Source organism: Pygoscelis adeliae, unplaced genomic scaffold (genome assembly GCF_000699105.1).
Source record: "Pygoscelis adeliae isolate BGI_AS28 unplaced genomic scaffold, ASM69910v1 Scaffold314, whole genome shotgun sequence".
In the NCBI taxonomy this organism is placed as follows: domain Eukaryota; kingdom Metazoa; phylum Chordata; class Aves; order Sphenisciformes; family Spheniscidae; genus Pygoscelis; species Pygoscelis adeliae.
Window position 1 is genome coordinate 2,113,937 of NW_008824668.1, and position 20,948 is coordinate 2,134,884.

General features: G+C 54.9%; 1 protein-coding gene across 1 annotated transcript in view; it reads left to right on the top strand.

Moving 5' to 3' along the window:
* Positions 1–20,948, top strand: part of TRIM9 (tripartite motif containing 9) — an 82,237-nt gene that overhangs the window by 49,030 nt on the left and 12,259 nt on the right. The window contains exons 4-8 of the mRNA XM_009322955.1: positions 5,890–5,985; positions 6,450–6,572; positions 15,884–15,994; positions 16,574–16,727; positions 19,681–19,838. Of these exons, the coding sequence (XP_009321230.1) occupies positions 5,890–5,985; positions 6,450–6,572; positions 15,884–15,994; positions 16,574–16,727; positions 19,681–19,838 (642 nt within the window). The remainder of the gene's footprint in view (positions 1–5,889; positions 5,986–6,449; positions 6,573–15,883; positions 15,995–16,573; positions 16,728–19,680; positions 19,839–20,948) is intronic.

A 20,948-nucleotide genomic window follows, 5' to 3' on the forward strand; every position in this document is an offset into this window, starting at 1 on the left:
GGTCTGCAACAGCGCTGCTCTCCACCGACCTTTTGGGCACGGGATGAGGTTGCCTCGGGGTGTAACCCACCGTCTGCCGCACATCTGCGTTTCCAGTGCAGTTTCAGGGAACTGGGCTTAGCAGAGCAGAAGAGAGAGGAAGAGAGGAGGACCTTTGAGGGTGTTCAGGTTTGATAGCAGTAGCTGCAGAGGTGTAAGGCATTTTTGGTAAGAGGTCTCCTTACATGCGCGCAGGTAGTAAGTGCCCAGCCCTGTGTGGTGTCACATCCCATCATGTGCAGTAGGAGCTGGCGGGCAGAGCTCTAGAAGCTGCTGTCTGTGAGCAGTGATCAAATAGAGCTGTTTCGGAGTAGGTTTCAGGCTTGTTTACTTGTCTTCATCAGAGTAAGTACGCAGGGATCAGTGATACAGTTTCGGGGGGTGTGCAAGGGAAACGGGGAAGGGGTCTGGACTATTCAATGGGAGCAAAGACAGCACGGCCAGCGGGCATGGGGGTGTTGCTGGAGAGCAGCTGATGGTTTTAGCAGTCAGTGCGTAGCAGTGATGCCGAGTCAGCCCCAGAGCAGGCCCAGCAGGAGCGACTGAGTGATTGTCAGGTGGGCAAAGGAGGGACGAGGAGAGGGGTGAGGGCATGATTTCATTTTGGCATTTATCATTGCTGGGAGCAGGCTCAGGAAGGAGCCTCCCCCGGGGCGGATCGGCAGGCTCCTTCGCAGCACAGGGCACAGCCGCCTCCCCACGGTCGCCTGTCTCCCATGAGGACCGGCACCCTGCAGGACCTCAGGACGTGGCACTGCCCGATCTGGTCTCCCCTCGCCCCACGGTGCAGGCTCCTGTCTCAAGGGGCAGGTTCAGCCCAGGCTGCAGGTCCCGGCAGAGCTCCTGGTTTCTCTTCTCAGGCAGTGTTGAATGCAAAAGTCAGGCTCTCGTGACTGGAGCCGAAAGCCAATTAGCAGCAGTTTAGCTCCATCAGCTTCCTGACTGAATACAAGTTTTAATTAAACATCCCATTTTAATTAGTCAGGCATCACGTACAGTAAGCTTGCCTCAAGATTCAAAGGCTGTAGGTCCTATGCTTTAATTAAAATAAAGAAGCACATTTCTTCAACTCCGGCATCTGTAACAGCTCTTCATCCTTTCGAGGGTACAAGCAGAACAGCTGGGAACAGCATCTTTTCTTGCCATGCCTTATTCCTCTTTTCTTTTACCTCCGTATGGATGCTCCAGCCGTAGGAACTGGCTGCGAGATGACTTGGTTGGAAGGAGAGAAGAAACAGGAGCTGGTTGCAACACTTGGGATGTCAGAGCAGTTACTGGGCTCTCAGTGTAATGCCGAGAGCTCTTTTGGGGTGAGTTTTGTGTCCTGGGGTGACAGGGAGTTAGGTACAGCCCATCTGTGGCTGGTAAGGAGGTGCAGTCATCTGAAGTCTCAGGTCAAATGGCCTTTGAAGCAGGCATGGTCTGCAGCAGCCCGGAGGAGGTGGCTTTCACAGGGCATGCACTTAGAATCATAGATACATTTAGGCTGGAAAAGACCTTTGAGATCATCAAGTCCAACCATAAATCTAACCTTAAGCTGTGAACTCCTTGCTACAGGACCTTGTGGGTGATAAAAGCTTATGTTGGTCCACAAGGAGACAGGACGGTTCTGTGAAAGAGAAATCCAAGGGGGGTTACACAGGCTACGTGAAAGCCATGCCAGCCTCATGGGGTTCCTGAGCTGTGAACTGTTGGAGGCTGGAAAAGCACCGTTGTACGGAAGATGCTGCACTGGGGTGTACATTTGGCCTGACCTTGGGCAGAAATGTCCTTGCTCGATCTCATTTGAATTTGTGACCTGTCGCCATCACGCACAAGCTCGCTTTCCTGCATGTGGGTGCAGCCCTTGCAGGCTGGGGGCAGGCAGCACAGAGCTGCACAGCTCATGGGTGGGCAGGGGCATGGGGAAGGGGACTTCCAGCTGGCCAGGGGACCTGGGCTAGCAACTGGTTTTTGGCTTGCAGAGGAGCCCTCCTCTCCATTGACCGGAGAAGGAGACTGGCATCTCTCCCGAGTACTCCAGGTACTTTCTCTAGTGTCAGAGCCTGCGAGTGAGTTGGGGTTTGAAACAAGAGCAACTGTTCCTTGCTCTTGTTGGTGGCCAACGCTAGCTAACTTCAGATTTTTCCCGGTGTGCCAGATGGAGCTGTCACACAGAGCCGGCTCCGCAAATCCAGCATCCAATGCCGAGCGGGACCTGGCGCCTCCTACAATAAGAGGCTCAGCTCCTTCCTCACCTCAAGGTAAACCTGGAGGAGCTCCATCACTGGCAGCTGGGTTATACGGGAGGAGAACCAGACCAGCTCCATCTGAGAGATGACGTGGAGTTTAAAATGGTGCTTTTCTCCGTTTCTTGGAGCCTGCTCAGCCCTACTGAGGCACCAGCCTTCTGCACCCAACTCTGCTCACCCATAGTCTGGGACAAGGGAGAATCAAAGAGTGACAGAAATCCCTTTGTAAGCCGTGCCTGGGAAGGAGGGTTACAGAGCTATTAGAGAGCACAAAGAGGGGACGGATTCTCTCCTAAGTGCTCCGGGGACAGAGATTTAAATGCTTAGCTCCCGTTAATGCTAATGTGAATTACAGAGGTCTCTTCTCACTGCCTTGAAACAAGAGCATTGAAAAAAGAGGCCAGCTTTCTGCAAAGAACAAATTCACTTGATTTTAAGACACCGCTAAATGGGATTTTTCTTCATTTCACACTCATTAATTCCCCTGTCTGTGCTAGCTCGGAGTGGGACTCCGCTCCACTCCAGCGCATGCGAGCTGGCTGGCCCACTGCACGCTGGAGGACGCTGGGTCTCCATCCACCGTTCCCTGCTCTGTGGGGTTCCCGGCCCCGAGAAGCCCCAAAGATTTTGTTTCCACATGGAGGTGCAAAGTGCAACATTCCAGCTTTTCACAGGGAGGGGAAATCCCTCCAGCGTGTGACAGAAATATTAACAGCATCTTGTTTCCTGTGATCTGGTACAGCACCCACAGGAGACAAGGCTTGAGGTCCTTCCACCACCTGCTCCCGCATGGAGGACTCCTCCTGTGTCTCCATCTCCTGCTCCCTCCACGTAGATCACACGCTTGTGGGAAACCTGTGACTCTGCCTTCCGTGCCCGGTGATTAAATCCTGCTCCAAAGCGACAGACTGCATTAAAGCTTGGGTTTGCTCCAAGGGCCATGGAAGGTACCTGTGGAATTTACGGACCCAATCAGTCATTTAATTTCTCTCTGCAGTCTGACTTATTAACACAATAACAGAAACTGGAAGGACTTTGTTTTTCTGTGGCGTATGGTTATGAATCACGTTGTCACTGTGCCTGCAGCGCTGCCCTTAATGAATACATTCAGGCGTGCCTGCGAGTCCCTGTGCACATTCCCATACGCGCTCCGTTGTCATGTAGCGTTAATTAACCTTGTTTAATGGGCTAGCCGTGATGGCTTGCAGCTCTGAGTCCCCAGCGGGGTGACTCTTGCCGTAAGCAGCAGGGATGCGGCAGGAGAGCTGGGCAGATGTTTGTTTCAAAGGGGACATGTCCAGGAACGTGTCTCTGCTCCAGGAGGGCCTCGGCGTCGTGGGGACCCTTCCTGGACATCAGCACAAAGCTCATGCCAATGAAAAACCAACCCTTAGAGCTCCCCTTTCCAGTGAGGAGCCTGTGGCCACCCGTACATAGGAACTTGAAAACACCCCAACTTTGCGCAGGTGATGCTGGCTCTTACTGCACATCACTGTGAGCTGGGCGGGCCAGCGTCAGCACCCCAATCTCCATGCCGGGGACGAGGGACGGGGCAGGGTGTCCACTGTGCACCTCATCAACCTTACGATTCTGGAAAAAATAAAGTTTCCTGACTAGTTCATAAACCTGCCCCTCGCTTGTGGGCACTGGTGGCATTGAGAACATCTCGAGCAGAGGGAAGGGCTGAGCTGAGGAGGGGGATGCAGTGTAAGACCTCGAGGAGGGAGGCTCTGAAGGAGATGGACCATCTTTTCGTGGACTTTTTGTGGCTGTGCCGTGGAAGCCGTTGTGCTGTGAGACTGGGGGTGTCCCAGGTGAAGGAGCTGCAAATGGACAGTGCACACTGGCATTGCAGAGCTCGTATTAAATTTTAAGAGCGCATTTAAAATGCTTTCCCATTAGGAAAGCCTCAAAGAATTATGTTGATATAAAGATCCCCTTTCTGAAGTGTACGTTGATAGAAAAAGCAGCCTTCTAAAGACTTTATTAAAGGAAAAAACCTACCATGCTGCAATTTTAATGAGGAGCTTATAAACATAACAAACTCCCACTGATTTTCTCTATTAATTGCCTGCATTATCAAAGACCAGGGCCCAGCAGCACTCGGTTCTCAGCAAACCACCTTGCCGGGCTTAAGACGCCTTCCTAAATCTGGGAGGGCTGGAGCCGTGTGCGGGCTGTGGAGGGCAAGCGTGGGGCAGGGCGACGGAGGCTTTTGTAGGGGCACAGCGGAGAGGACGAGGCAGGGCTGGGTCGTCCCTGCGGTGCGTGGGGCTGCCAGCGCCGTGGGGAGCAGCTCAGGCTCCGACCTCGGCTATCCTCCAGCCTTTGCTCGGGGAGGGGAGGGAGGAGAGATGGGGAGGCCCTGCTGAGCTGACTTAGCAATCCCATTTTTATTAGAGATGCATTCGCTGATTAGCTCCACATCCTGGTGACTCGGGCACGATAAATTACAAAGGAAATCACTAGGGTTATATTAACATCTCCTGGGGAAGCAGCAGTAAGGTCATTTTCTGGGCCATTAAATGGTTGCCATTCGTTTGTTACCTCATCTCTTCGATAGCGATTCTTTCTTTCGTGATTTCAGCCCAGCGCCATCTCAGCAGGCGCTGCGCTGACCTCGCATCCCTTCTGCACCGTCATTCCCACTGCTCCCCCTCCCCGCGGCGGCGGCCGGGGGAGCATGGCACAACGGGGCGGGTGCCAGCCCGGTGCCAGCGTCCTGACCACAGGAGGGACGGTCACATTGGGTTTTTGGAGATTTGGGGACGTCAGCCATCTTCTGGGCCCCCTTCTGTGTCTGCCACAAAGAAAGATCACACCTCAAAACCTGCCTGGTGTTTGCAGGTATTTTGCAGCCCACGAAAGAGGCAAAATCTCTCCCAGAGGTAAATCGTCATGGGTGATTTGCCCAGCTCTTGAGATAATAACTCTTACTGAAATCACAGCAAGAAGGGAAGATTCCGGAGTTAATGTTTGGAAAGTGCCAGGAAAATGAAAAAGCACGACGTTATCATTGTTATTACTGTGTTATGCAGCTCAGCTCAGCACGGGCCAGAGCAGGCTGTGGGTGTACGCTCCCACCCCTAGCACCGGAGGAGAAAGGGGCAGTCAGTATTTTGCATGGTGGTGGAGGACCCTGCTTTACCTTAGCTTTCAGGAGGGATTGGGAGATTTTCAGGCTGATTCCGGGTGGCCTGACCTGTGCCCTTTTGCTGATTGTCCTCAGCAGACACGGGTCAGATCCTACAGGATTTTTGGTGTCTGGCTCCCTGGAGAGCACAGATCCGGGGGAGGTATTGACTGGCTCACTTTGAGACCCAGGATGGATGTGGCTTGTCTCTGATCACGCAGGGAAGCCTGTGGAGGAGGTGGACACTGAATATCTGCTTCCCAAACCCAGGGCATCCGTGATGATGGCTAACCCTCCTTTTCCTCTCCTTACACTCAGGGCAGCAGGGGCAGGACACCTCGGTGGGCTGCTGAAGGCTGCAAACCCCAGGAAGGCAGTGCTGGGCTGCAGTCCATCCCCAGCCCAAATCACACACGCATCGGCTCCTCCAGCACAAGGATGAGTCCAGGACATGGAAATGACCCTGCTCTTTCTTCCCCCCTGCAGAGCCAGCTTTCCCAGGCCCTGAACGGGTTGTCAGACAGAGCCAAGGAAGCAAAAGAGTTCCTGGTCCAACTCCGCAACATGGTGCAGCAAATCCAGGTACTGTGTCTCCTGGCCGAGGAACAGCCCCTTCCCACGGGGATGAGCTGCCCTCTGAAGTCCTCTGCCCCATCTCCCCGGCTTGGTTTGGTGGGTGCTCTCCCAAAGGGGCCCACAATCAGCACCTGCCTTTTCATATTATCCCCCGCAGCCCTCCCAAAAACTGCTGCTCCTAAAGCTGCCTGTGTCACGGAGCGAGCGGCAGAGGCCCCAGCCCTTCCCGTCTCTGCCATAGGCAGATTCGAGGATGTGGCGGACAGACCAAACCTGTTCCTCACCTGCCACTACCACATTTGCCATGAGCCAAAGATGTAAGCACCCCACGTGCTAATGGTATGGATTTGTGTGTTGCAGTGGTGCAGCTGCAGATAGAAAAATGGCCCATGTGGTATCGTAAAAAAATCAGGTTTCCCAGCTGAAATGGAGACATGCCCTGGGCTGCGATGCTCTGCTCTGACCCGCAGGAGAACAGTGTGGAGTTCGAGGCCTGCCTGGTGGCCCAGTGTGACGCCCTCATCGACGCCCTCAACAGAAGGAAAGCCCAGCTGCTGTCCCGGGTCAACAAGGAGCACGAGCACAAGCTGAAGGTGAGCCCCTGCCCACCGGCTGAGGTGGTCAGAGAGCTTTCTGCAGGGTTGGCACTGGACGGGGACGAGGACCGTGGTGCTATTTGTTGGGGTGAAGCGCCGCGGGAGGAGTGGGAAGGTCACTGGAAAGCCACTCTTCTTGCTTTTCACATGAGCTGAATTCCGTTCAAGCTCCCAGCGTGACAGGCCCTGAGCAAAGTGCTGCTTCCTCCAGGTGGTGGTTCCCACTGAATTACCCCATTACTGGGCCAAATAGTAGTCATTAGGTCAGCAGAGCCATGTGCACAGCATCCGCAGGCTGGAAAAGGACCTTGTTCGTGCCCCCTGTTGCTTCCGAGCTACTAGCATGATCCTGCAGGATGCTGACTGCCTGTAACTTCTGCTGGCTTCAGCTGAAGTCCTGGGGCACTTGGCGTCATGAGATGCCAGTTTTGTCATCAGGCAGGAGCAGGAATTGCTCTGTTTTCTGTGCTTGGTGAGCACCTCGTGGCCTCAGGGTGATGGTTGCACTGAGAGGTGAATTGTTGGCACTGGGGGAGCTGAGATGCAGCCCTAGACGTGAGTGTTGAGGTCAGCTGTGAAAATGGGCTCCTGGCTTGTGTCGTTCCTGCGGTCACTACACCGTGTCTTTTCAGCTGGTTTGGGGCTGAGAAGGGAAGCAAAGGGCCAAATCTCACCGGGGACCGGCAGGTGTAGCAGTGCCCAGTGTCTGTCAGATGAGGTAGCTGCACCCTGGCCGTCACTGATACGGGCCAGCTGAGGCATTTCACACCAACATCACTTTGTGCTTCCAGGGTCCCTCTTCCAAGGGCATTTCAGTGTTTGGGCTAGAAATATCTGTCTCTCTTCTCTGGCTCCACTTGCATCCCCCCTGGTCTTGCTTTGGGCCATCCAGGAGGCTCCCAAAGGGATTCCTGGACCTGCCTAAAATGAGGGAGGAGGCCACCAGTCTCCGGTCTGCCTGCAGACGATGGGTACCGCAACACGAGGGCTTGTGAGTGTTTCCATCGGGAGATGGACAATAGCAGCTTTGTGGGACCAAGCCCAGCATCAGTGCTCAGTGTCTGACAATAAAGTGACAAAATGCCACACTGCCAGCCTGTCTTCTAGGCGCGGAGAGGACCCCCGCTGCCTGGTGGGCTCTCTTTCCCAAAAAAAAATTAATTAAACTCTCACAAAGCCGGGCAGCACAAAGCAATTTCCCTGCTCAGCACAACCCACGGAGGCCTTTCACTTTTTGGCCGGAGGAAGGGAACTGCGTCCCTCTGCTTGCTCTTACCGTATTGCCAATCCCCGCAACACGTGCACACGTACATCCCACCCCCATCCACCCTTGTTACCAGCCGGGCTTTGTCATTAGGCAGGCCTGGCCCTTAAAAGAAGAAACAGCCCCTGGGTTTCAGACAGGACTCTGTTAAAGTCAGCCCTCGAGCGTTCCTCCCTGAAGGACCGAGCTCTTGCAGCTCCCCGCGTGCCATGGAAAGGGAGCTGCGCAGGCAGAAAGGGCTCCGTGACCCTGTGTGTTCCAGCAGACGTGGCACACCAGCCTGCATCCAGTTACCAATAGCATCACAGCAGCTGGGGTTTAAAATCCAGAAGCTGCTCCCCTCTGCTCAGATTTTTAGCCTGAAATTATTTGATTTTCCCTTTCAGTTCTTGGGGGGGGGAGGTAGGTAATAAATGCGGCTGTGCTGCCTTGGCCTTAGCATTGTATGGGGAGAGTCATGCAGCGCTGACCCACCCGAGTGCCAGCTAGGGTCTTGCACACTGAGATTTGCCTCCCAGGGCGTCAGCATCGTCAGGGACACACAGCCTTGGCACCCAGCCCAGGTCAACGCACATCCTTCCCCTCTGGCTTGGGGACCGGGACAGAGAGGGTCTTGCCTGCTTTCACAAGCTGCAGACAGGACAGGGGATTTAGGAGAGGTCCTGTTGGGTACCTCCCTGCTGTCCTCCTTGTTGCACGCGCAGGGTCCCCCAGCCACACCAGGCCACCGAGGCGAGTGTTCACCACCAACTCTGTAGCCTGGTCCCCTGCGCCCCCCTCCCTGGCACTGCTACTGTCCCCATGTGCTCCGTCACCCAGGCGAAGGGGCTGCCCAGGTCGTCGCTGCGTGGGGCAGTTTCCCCTTCGCCCCCTCTAAGGAACCTCCTGGACAAAGGAAACAGGAGGTTTCCTCCTGGAAACAAAGGAAATGCCTTTAGGACGAGAGGAAACGGCCTCAGGTTGCGCCAGGGGAGGTTTAGATTGGTTATTAGGAGAAATTACTCCACCAAAAGGGTTGTCAAGCATTGGAACAGGCTGCCCAGGGAAGTGGTGGAGTCACCATCCCTGGAGGTATTTAAAAGACGTGTAGATGTGGCACTTAGGGACATGGTGTAGTGGTGGACTTGGCAGAGTTAGGTTTACAGTTGGACTCGATGATCTTAAAGGTCTTTTCCAACCGAAGCGATTCTATGATTCTATGAAAGGCAGCACCTGCAGCTCCAGCTGGGCACGGGCTGGGCTGGCCTTGCTCAAAGGGTCAGGGGAATGCGACGAGACATGAAGGGGGAGCAGCATTGTGCCTGGAGCAGCTGCCTCCCGACAGGACGACCCCCCGCTGCCCGAGGCTGGAGCTGGCTGGGGGGGATAACAAAGCCCCCAGCTTTCTCCCCGAGGCTCTGGAGCTCTAGAGGCGTTGCAGAGGGAGCGGGAATCCTTTCAGGGTGTCAGAAAGGATGGTGTGCCTCCCTACCTCTGCCTGCCCCGTCTTCAGCAGCATGCTGCGTGCTCGGCGCTGCCTCTTCCTACGCATGCCCCGGCACGCACTTTGCACTGAATTTGGACCCGTGGTGGGTCCTGCTGCAGGGCCATGGGGCTTGTCCTGGTTGATGTTCACATTAGGACAGGACAACATTGGCTGCTGGCTTGCGGTGATAGCTTCACCCCTTCTCATAGGAGACCAGAGCATCCTAGCCTGGCCTGTGTGTCCACTTGCCACTGCCAAGTCCCCAGAGCAAGTCAGCTGAGGAGGAGATGAGCAGATAGATTGACCGGTGAGAATTAGCTGTGCCACCCAGGAGCCCTTTCAGATCCAAACTAGTTGCTCCAGCAGCCAGCGTGGAGCCGCAGCGCCCTGGCTGCAGCTGATCTCTCCGTGGGCTACTACGAGGTTGGTCATCACGGCACGGGATGGCACCATGTGAGCGAGGAGGAGAGGCACGGAGGGACAGAGAATGCCGGCTGGCGCGGTGCCACAGGTGCCTTTCACCGGGGAGCCCAAGTTCCCATTCCTGTGCGGCTCCCGGAGTTGGGCTTGGCTCGGCTTCAGGACTGGCCTACTTTGGCTTGACACATATTTCATGGAGGCAGGCAGAAAACCAGGTTTGCCTGTGGGCCAACACTAATTGCTCCAGACGGGGAGAGGTTTGGGAGGAAATGAACTTGGAAGAGATGTTTCCCTGCCTTTCCCCAACCTCCCCCTACACTTGGATTCGGATTAAGAACCCAGGCTTTAAAAAAATAACATCTGGAGGAGCAGTGGGGCCAGGTGCCCACTCCACCTCTGGGACAGACCTCCTTGTCTGTCCTGCTCCTCATTGCTGGCCCTGGTTTTCAAAGGACCAGTATGGTCTTCCCCAAGGGAAGATGCCCTACGGCATGGGCCAGTTTGAGCAGGGGACATAGAAGCTTCCCTGCAGTGTTGTCCCAGTAAGAAATCTCTCCTTAGTCCACAGTACACATGGACTGAGCTCTGTGTGCACCTCCTTTAAGCTCTCAGCAGCGTGGTGGACAATTCTGGCCTTCTTCTGGCCTTCAGGTCATGGGGTGCCTTTGCTCTGTGATTTCACCATGGTGCTTTGACTGCAGAGCTCTTGCAGGCAAACAGCAGTTGTCACATTTCCCAGGGGAACTAATTATATAGGAAATGCTCACCAAGGGCTCCTGTCCGTAGCCCTGAATCTTCAGAAATGAATTGCTGGTCTGTGACACTTCTTCAGGGGTTACACTCAGGATTTTCCAGGAAGCCCAAGGAAACTTGGTTTCCCCCGTTGGATTAGGTCACTGGTGATCAGGATTGGTGTGAAAGGATGAGAAACAGTACAGAAGCACGGGTTTGGTTTCCTGTACCGTACCATTTCTGTACAGGAACACCAGACAGGACACACAGGTCAGATAAGCTCATCACGAGGTGCATTATTTCCCAAAGATGCAGATACCAGCCCGCTGCTCTCCCTTACAGATCCCTCCGTACTCTGCACTGTTTTCCCCCTGGCATGGTGTCTGAGCACCTTGGGAAGGGCGTTGGCACCAAGAGCTGGGAACTGAGGAGCTCTGCAGAGTTGTGATCGGGCTGCAGGGGATGCCTCTGGTTTTCTGATGTCCCTCAAGCTTTCCACTTGTTTTGTTGAAGAGCTGGATCAAGTCTGTCCTCCGTAGCATCTGTCCATGTGCCATGTCCTCCAGTGGCTCCACACTGGAGACCAGGTCTTCATATCGCACCTTCCCATGCTTGCCAGTGCCTTTGATCAAAACGGGCTTGTGCAAGCCTCCAGGACGTGCCGCCGCCAGCATCGCACAGCGTTGTTAATACAGCAGCTCTGCTTTTTCCAGCTCCAGCCGGAGCCTTCTCTCCCAGTAGCAAGAGGCAAGTCACCATGGAAACATCCACCTGGAAATGCTCTGCTCAGAGGACGTGATTGTGGGATTCAAACCATCGGGATCTGTCCCGGGGATTTTTCCATCTGGGATTTTTCCATCTGGGTTTGCAGCGCTGCGGCGAAGCACAGCAGCACTGCTCCCCGTAACACCACCCTCCGTCCCCACGGCCGTGCAGGTGACCGTACCCTGGCCACAGCGTGCCTGGGGTGAGGAGGCTCCGTGTCCTCCATGTGACATCCCCGGCAGGACTCGTCCTGGGCGCTGAGGAGCCGAGGTTCAAGTGAGCTTGGGTGCCTTGAAAACCGGTTATCTAGCCAAGTACTAAAAAGAGGAGGAAGGTGAGGAAGACGTTTAAGTAGAGATGAGTGCAGATGTTATTGCCTTCTAGGAGCTGTATTAAAATGTAAATTATAGTTAATGTCATCTTACAGGGAAGAAAAGCTCTTGAAATAAATTTCCTATTTTAAGATAGTAGTGAACTGCTGTGAGTGCGCAGCAAAAGTCCTTTTTATAGGGTGTAATTAGCAGCCAGGTTCTGGCTGTTGCCTCCTTTGGCACCCAAAGGGAAAAAAAGGCATTTGATAAAAACGACCACAAACAAAATGTATGGAGCTGCCCAAATCCCCTCGCCAGCTGAGCCGTTAGCCCTTTCCCAGAAGATGCCACCATTCAGTGAGGTGTGTTACCCACATAGTTTCAGGAGAGGTTTGTAAACTGTCTGCCTCCATGCAGAACTCACGGCAGCCTGGTTTTCCTGGCGATCTGGTGAATACTGCAAGCCTTTTGAGGCCTCCTGAGGCTGCCCCTCAGCCCAACACAGCCTCATTTGCTTGCATGAGTCACAGGCTTGAGGAACTTCCAAATTTTACTTTCAGGTCTCTTCATCCAAATACTCTCCATTACTGGGGTAACAGGGAGCTGAGGTACCCCAGAGCGTGGAAATCCCTGATGCATGAGGAGAACCACAAGATGCTTAAGGCCACACGGAAAACTTGTGGGCTTCACTGGCTCCGCCGGCTTTAGACCGTGCCTTCAAAGGTGTGGGAGCTGTTTATGTCTTATTTTTAAAACCCTTCATTTCCCTAATCAAAGCGACTCATGGAGTCTCACTGTTCCTGTCTGCGTCCCATTTCTCTTGTGTGGAGCGCAGAAGCTGTAAAGCCATGAAGCCCCACTAGGTCCCAACCAAAGATCCCTTGTCTTGCCTTGAAAACAGGTTGGTGGCGGTGAAGGGAAACGTGGATTTCTGCTGTCGGCTTGCCTGCTGTGTAGATGCTGCAATTAAACTGCTGTTTCATGCTTTAGTTCTCCAGACGAATAGGTGCTGGAGCCCCAAAGGGGATCACAGACTTACAGAAGGGCAGGATCGTGGGGCCAAAGGCGTGGGCTGGGACAGAGCCGCAGCCGCTGCTTTGGGTGCAGTTTCTGAGCACCTAGAGCAGGCTGCCACCGGTCGGGGTTTGAATGTCTCCAAGGCTGGAGACTCCACAGCCTCTCTGTTCTGGTCTTTGACGACCTTTATGGGGAAAAAAAAAGCTTTTACTTTTGTTTAAATGGAATTTCTTGTATCTCAGTTTGCACCCACATGCATAAAGATTTACGTAGCCTCAGTGGCAGCCTGCAGCAAGCACTTCCACTCCGGACCAGACCTTTATTAGCAGGGATAATCTGCCAGGAAGCCTGGTAATTACTCAGCCTGGAGCTGCCTGGCACTGGACTCGCCTCACCTTGCTGCCGGGGAGCAGGCAGGGTAGAGGGGCAAAGCCAGGGCTGACATCTCCGTGCCCCAGCTCCCTCCTCCCAGACAGTGCCAGGAAGCCCCGCAGGTCTCACGCTGACACTGGAGGTCCCCTTGCCTCACCAGTAACCCCGTCTCTTGGCCAGGTGGGTGCCGGGGGAGCCAGCCGCGTGTCCAGGGCTGTCCTGGGACACCGTGCCTATCTTCACCGAGCAAATGCTGTTTCTTGGAGGCTCATGTCTGGCTGGTGGTAGCAGATGGCAATTCTGCTGGTAATACTTCGAAAGCATCTACTCGGGCAGGGAGAGGCCCACAAATTCATTATCCCGGGCAAACCAGACAGAGATTTAAGCTGCAAAGAAGATAAGAAGATTGTTTTACCAATCCCATCTTTGCTGTCTTCCTGGCGGCCTGTGCATTTCCCCGGAGAGGGGTCTCACATGAAAGAAGGAGGCTGCTTTTCTGGGCGTTCAGGGTATGATCCCCACGTGCCCGTCTGCAGCCCAGCAGGCAGGGAATGCAAAACTTTGCTCTGGCTCGGTAGTTGCAGTCAGGATATGCTCAAACAGCAAGGTTAGAGCCTGCAGGCTGGGCTCATCTCACACTCAGTGGTACCACCACAGTCTGCAGCTGAAAGACCCGACATCCATACAGCTGACAACCCTTGCAAGAGCAGAACAACCCCCCAAACACCCTCTCTCTGGGCAGAAGAGCTCAAATTAATGCAAGGGGCTGCAGGCTGCCGCAAGGCTTTGCACCCCCCGCTGCACCTTCCGGAAGGACTGACCATCCCCACGGAGAAAGGAAACCCAGGGGCTCGCCCACGCTTTTGGAAGAGGTCAGCGTAGGAGTGCAGATCTCCAGGACTAGCTGCTGCCTCTGCTCCATGCCAGCAAACCCATGCCAGTGCACTCAAGTGTTAGAAACTGGCGCTGAATGAGGTCTTCCCTCTAATGATGACGTTTGAGGTCAAAACCGGTGTGTGCCGATCATGCTGCTCCCTAGCCCCGTCTCAGAGCAATCCCCGTCTCAGAGCAATCCAGCATCTCTGCAAGCCTCCATACACACGTCTTGGTCTGGAGGAGCAATATGGGAGCTCCCCCTGCTGCCTTGTCCGCCCTGCACACGGGGTGCGCTGGCTGCAGCCCCCTCCCCAACCCCCCGGGCTTGCTCCGGCCTCCCTCTGCCACGGGCTGGAAACACCAGGCTGGGATTGCTAAAAGCAATCTCAGGGGTGGCTCTGCAAACAGCAGCTCCCTAAAAAAAAAGGAGCTGACTAGGAGAGTGCTTCATAGCATTTCACAGAAGCAGATATGGTGTCCCAAGTTGCAGGACTGGAGATTCTTTTCTTCCTGTTAGGTGATTAAGTAGAGGTGATTAAACTATAATTAAGCAACATATGATGTGATTGATTGCCCTGCAGGAGTCATCGCCCCCCTTAAAACCCAGGTTCATTCACCGCAGGAGGCTGACGTGTGCTTCGTGTCACCTCCCCATCCCTCGGACCATAGGGATGCTCACAGGGGGAGGTGCTCCTCAGCCCAGGGTGGTCATTTGAGCACTGCTGTGGCTATGGAGCGGTGGGCACACAGGCGCTGGGATTCACCAACTGCAGCGCTGAGGACACAACTGTGCTTTCAGAAATGTGAATCGCTGCTTATTGCAGTCTTTTCCATCGCACTGCAGCTGCAGATGCTGATGCGAAGCTCATCTTTACTGTCACATCCTGAATAGCTGTGGTCTCTAGAGCTGCATAGCTTTGTTCAGTCCTAGTGAAGAACTTTACACAGTTTAAAGCTCTTCCAGAAAAAAAAAAAAAATCTGCCATGGGCATGTTCCTCTAAAGCATAAAATCTCTCTTCCTGAGCCGCTCTGCCAATCTCCCGTACACCACCAGGTCCGTCTGTCTGTTCTGCTGAAGAAATCCTGCTGACACCAGGTGCAGATCTGCACTGTCTCCTTCTGCAGGGATTCAGCGTGAGGGAGCACCTCGCAGTTGCTCTGCGGGACCAGCCAACCTTGAAGTACACCCTTGCGGTATCGGAGCCCGAACCCCGTCCTCCCCGCTGTGTTTCGGGGAAGGTCAGCAGAGCCCGCAGGCACCAGCCAAACCACATGCTTGGTTGTACTCCACTGCTGGGATGCTGAAACACGTTCCCCTGGGGGAACCATCCGTGGGTGCAAGAAGACGTGCTTTAGCGTGCAGCCTGGGCAGCCCCAGGCAGAGCTTGGCATGCTGTAGGGAGCCCTGCCACGAGGCGCGCAGGATTTATCTCCTCTCGCTGGCACACCTCTCCTTCTGAGCTCATCCCCAGACTCCCGCTGCAGCCGGTGGAGAAAATGAGGCAATTCTGCAGCGTGGTCCATCTCAGCTGATGGGCAGATGAGCATCTCAGACAGATCATTAGTCAGAGCTGAAGCTGGGGGAGGTGGTGCGTTCGTTCCTCTTGGAAATACCAAAATACCAGGCTTGCTTCTCACCCGGGGTGGTTGAGTGCAGCTGCCCCAGAGCCAACCCCACAGCCCAGCTCCACGCCGAGGATGGATAGGGAAGCCCCACAGAGGCTGCAGCAGCAGCTGTGTATCTATGGAGGTAGGCATTTGCTTTGCATGGAGTTCATAAGCGGTCATTTGGAAGCTGACTTAACTAAAGAAAGAGCAAGGAACTGCCCTACTGCTTTGAATAATTACATGGGTTAATGGTTTTGAGCTAAACAAGGCTTGTTGTTGTTCACCAGGTTTTCAAAGATCTGGAATTCGGTGTATGAGTCTTGGCTAGTTCTGCCTTTTTCTCTTCCCTTGAGTCTTGTCTCCCTTCACGTTGCCCTGACCCTGTCCCTGTGCCCACGCAGCACCGAAGCCCGTTTGCTCCCTGTCTCGCAAAAACCCGCGGTTCCAAGCAACGCTGCTCTCCTTGTCCCACTGCAGGTGGTGCGAGACCAGATTTCTCACTGCACGGTCAAGCTGCGCCAGACCACGGGCCTGATGGAGTACTGCCTGGAGGTCATCAAGGAGAACGACCCCAGCGGCTTCCTGCAGGTTGGTGTGGAGGTGCTCACCTCTGGGCTACGAGGGGAGCGGGGAAAGGCATTGCACAGACGAGGGCTCTGGGGTAATGCAGCAGAGTTGGGGGAGTTACACCAAGGATGATGTCCCCAGCTTTTCCAGCCATAAAATCAAGGGCCAACCTCTCATCGCCTCCAAGTCACAGCAGGACAGAAGCAGAACCAGGCCAGGGACATTTCTTACTCTGACCGGAGGAATAGAGGGTTGCAGCAGACGGTGGTGTACCTCTGGAGTACGTGCTGGTCATAACGTGCTGGCCCGTGGTTCTCCAGCGAGAGGCGGACGTACAGCACTTGAGAACTGCATCCCACCGTTCACTCCTGGGCTGGTCCCTTTGGTGCTATACCCTGCCTTTAAAATAGTCCCCGAAGCTCCTGGGGTCCCTCTTCCAATCTCAGCCTGCAGCAAAGGGTGATGCTAGAAACCACGTGTGATGTCCCAGCCTTTGGCAGTCGGGGACAGAAGTGGCAGCCTGGGAGGTGGAGGGAAGGGACAAGGCACAGCACGCAGCCCAGGTGGCCCACGGTAGCTGAGGCTGCTCCTTGCCACCAGATCTCCGACGCTCTCATCAGGAGAGTGCACTTAACCGAGGACCAGTGGGGAAAGGGGACGCTCACACCCCGGATGACCACAGACTTCGACCTGAACCTTGACAACGCCCCTCTGCTGCAGTCCATCCACCAGCTCGACTTCGTGCAGATGAAAGGTAAGAATATTTCCAGTGCCTCTCAAAAGCCTGTCTCTGATCATGCTGAGTGCTTTCATGCAACTCATCACAGGGGAGGGGCAGCAGAGGACAGTTTCTCATCTTCTCCCCGCGAGATTGGGCACCCCAGACCCGGAGTTATGCCCGTTCCTGTGTAGTTTGCACCCCTGGGCCAGCCACCTGCCTCCCTGTCTCTGATCCCTGGGCAGCTGTGTGCCAGATCAAGGTGCCGGGAGCTTGGTTTCGCCTAGCAGTGCTTTAGAAAGTGCTCTGCAGTGCCAGGAGAGCCAGGTTGGTCCCTGCTCAGCTGGTGGAGGTTGAGACCAGGGTCTTGGGAGCAGCAAATGGCACTTCCCAAACCTGTGCTCACACACGCTCGCTTTCTCAGTGCTGAACAGCATCTGGCATGGGCCAGCTAGCGAGCTGCCTGCTGTGGGCAGCCACCTTGTCCCTCCAAACACAAAGGCACAAAGAGCCACGCCACTTAGCTCGGGGTCTTTCCTCCCTCCCTTCTAAGTATTTAAAAGACGTGTAGATGCGGCACTGAGGGACATGGTTTAGTGGGCATGGTGGTGTTGGGTCGACAGTTGGACTCGATGATCTTAGAGGTCTTTTCCAACCTTAACGATTCTATGATTCTGTGATTCTCCTCCCTGTTGTTTTAGACCTTCATTTCAATTTTAATTTCCTCCTCATTCTCCGTTCCCTCTGTGCTCACTCTCCCGTGCCACGGAGAGCCAGCCCGTTTGCATCACTTTGCAGGAAGCAGAGAGCCGCTGCAACCTGTGAGCAATTTGCAACTTGGCAAGCCCTGGGAAGCTGACAGAAGATGCAAACGGGCTGTGACGCGGGGAACTCGGGAGGACGTTGAACGTAGGCCTGTACCTTCAGCTGGTGCAGATGAGCTGCCTGGGGGAAAGGCCACCAGCTGCAGGTCTGGCGTGGCTCTTCGTTGCCGTCACGGCTGGATTTCCTGGCTCGGGAGCCATTTGCACACACTGGCATTTCGCAGCGGTCGGGCACAGGAAGGCTGTTGACCACGCGCTTCCTCTGTAACGATAACGAGTGTCTTCAGATAATGGCCCTGCTGGTATTTGCTGCAGTGAGAGTGGTGCGTTGGGCATGGCTGCTGGGAGCGCTTGTCGTTGCTCATCGTTAGCCAGGCCGTTAATTTGAAGTGTCAGTAACATTTTTTGATAGTGAGGGGAGCCAAACCCAGCGAGGGCTGGACTACCGTTTCGCTTAGCGTGTTCCTGCCCTCCCTTCTTTCAGTTTAGCCCGGAGGGTTATTTTTAATTAATAAGAGCAAATCTGCTGCTAGTTCAGCTGCCTGCCCTCCTCTGTGGAGGCAGGGCAGAGCTGACATGGGCTGTCCTCTCATCTCACCCTCACAGTGGAAATCAGTTGATGTTTTATAGGCTTTGCAGAAGGTTGGGTTTGGATCCCAAACACGTGTCGCAGCACCGGGGGAGGCAGGGCAGCACCAGAGGTCTCGATAAAGAGCAGAGGTAAGCAATAGGTACATCCATTGCCAGCACGTGCTAGGAACGAGCAGCGTCCCTTCTACTGTATTAGCTGTTACACGAGGTCTTTCTCCACTGGGTTTCTCCAGGCCCTCAGCCTGGTGTTCTCTGTTGAGGATCTGACCCAGGAGGTGGAGGAGTCACAGAGGGACGTAGTGAATAGTGAACCTTTGCCAGCGAGTCCATCTTTTCTATCCCAGGCATCCGCGGCTCCTCCACATCTTGTCTGGATTCTCCATGTCTTTTTTTCGCTGGCTCTTGTCAGACTTTGGGCGGTGAGGATGAGGATGGAGGACGAGCAGCTTTGTTGAGAGGAGATTTGGGAGGGCTCTCCCTGGCCAGGGGATGGGACGTGTCAGTGGACATCCCCTTTCCCTGTTGTGCTGTCACTCCTCCGTGCTTTGCAGAGCAGAAGCAGGCTGCATTACGCACCTGGAGATGCCCAAATACAGCAGCTGGAGCAGAAAAAGCCCTGACAGTCCTTTCTGTCCCCTGTGTAGCTGATGGGAGGCCATAGGGTGCGCAGCCTCCCAGCTTCAGTTCCAGCGGCGAGCAGAGGCTGAGGACAGGGACTGTCTGGGGCCTGTTTGGAGACCTCTCTGAAATGTGCCTGTGCCTCTTGTGCCTCCCCGGGAGGTGTTCGGCAGCAAGAGCTGTTTGCTGGCTGAGCTGGCAGAGGGGGCAGCCCTGTGGGCCCCACGGGATCCCCTGGAGTGGGTGCTCTGCTTGGGACAGCGTGAAAGGACCCTGAGCATTTTTTGGCAGGTCAAGGGCTATCATTCCTCATTCCCTAGCCCTAAAACGGCATCGTTGAGAGACACTCGTCTCGTCACCAAGTCTCACAGTTCGTGCGGTCGCCTGCCCTTTCAGGACGGACTCCACCATGGCAAAAAGATCAGGCGCTCCCTATTCTGCAGGGCCCGAGGTTCGTCTCTGCTGCTCCGGCATCTCTTGTTTTGTCGCAGTGAATTTGTGTGGTGGAAAAGTGGAGCAGCGCTTGCCGCTGGGCTGTGGATTAGGCCAGGCCCACGGCTGCAGCCAGCTCTGCAGAGCGTGTCTGGGAGGGTGTCCCAGGTTTGGGACCGGCTGCTGTGAGGAGTCCAGGCAGTTCTATACCAGGTATATCGTTGTGCTGCCGTATTTCACCGAAATTCATTAGAAAGCAGGAAGAAAGCAGAGAAGCTCTGGGGAAATCTCAGCATCACCGGACTGCGGGGTGCAGGAATTTGGTGGAGCTTGTTTGGAGAACGGTCCTTTCTGCTTCCTCCCCACCTCACACCCGTGAGATCGCAGTTACCTCCCTTGTGCCGTGCTGGCTTCCAAGGCAATAAATGCATCCTCCATGCTCCAGCTGAAACATGCATGCCGCGGCTATCCCCGGCTCCTCCTCTGTGGTGCTAGCAGCCAGGGTTACACTAATTTGCGTTTAGTTTCCTCCCCAGTGCCGGCCCCTCCGATCCTGCAGCTAGAGGAGTGTTGCACTCACAACAACAGTGCCACCTTGTCCTGGAAGCAGCCCCCCTTGTCGACGGTGCAGGTGGAAGGCTACATCCTGGAGCTCGATGACGGCAACGGCGGCCAGTTCAGGGTAGGTGCTCGGAGCACGAAGCCAGTCCCAGCGGCAAGGTGTTGCTCCTGGTTCCAGTATTGCCCTGCCATGAGAGTTTCCCAGACTTTTTGGAAGTCCCTTCCTTCCCTGGCAACATGAGACTCGCTGCTGGGGTGCCCGGGGAAGCCAACGGTGCAGACAAGCTGCGGGCTCTTTTGGGGTGCAAGGTTATTTGGGGGGGTGGAAATACCTTTCCGGTGACCAATATGACTTGCAAACGCAAAGAACGCATTTGAAGCTCTGTCTTTTTAGGTTGCTAAATATTTCATGCAAGGTATGCTAATTGCCATGAAAGGCTCATGGTTTGCCAGCTCCCAGCAAGCAGAGGTGTTTAAGGCCTGAGGCCTTTTAAATTGCTGTAATTACACAATTAAAATATGATTTTTCTCTGATCCAAAATGCTAATAATTATCCTGGCATGTTCACATCCACCGAGAGCAGGCGCAGGGACCAGCCCATCGCGTTTTCTGAATCCATCCACGAGAAACTCAGGCAGGCAGGAGCCAGAGCAGAGTCGAGGCAGAAGAGAGGTGATGTGGGTGGGATCTGGAGAGAGAAGGGAGCAGGAGGCTGGGTGTGGGGAGACCAAGGCTCAGCACAGCCACTCCAGGAAGGTGAGGGCAATTCCCCAGCACGCCAGTCTTCTCTCCTCCCACCAGCAGTGGGAGGGAGCTTGGATGTGCGTGGTGTTCCTGCCGCTGGGGTTATAGAGGGCTGCTCCAGCCGATGGGACACAGCTGGTGCCACGAAGGGGAACGTCGCGGGCTTCTCAAATCATTGAGTCATTGTCCTGCCTGAAAGCAGCGATTTGCCCAACCGTGTCAGGCAGCGATTTGCCCAGTGAGCTGGGAGTGCCGACTGTCGTACAGGTGACAGTCCCTGCCGAGAGCAGGGCAGTGTGTAGCCCAGCCTGTTAGCTACCTCCCACACAAACAGGCAGGAGAGATTGGGACGGTGTGCTGAGGCAAGAGGACTCTGCCTTTGGGCATCAGGCCACAAAGGGACTCCTTGCAGTGAGCCTGGGGTGGTGAAGTGGGAGCTGTGCTCTCTCATGGGGTGCCAGCTGCAGGAGAGCTTTGTGGGTGCTGG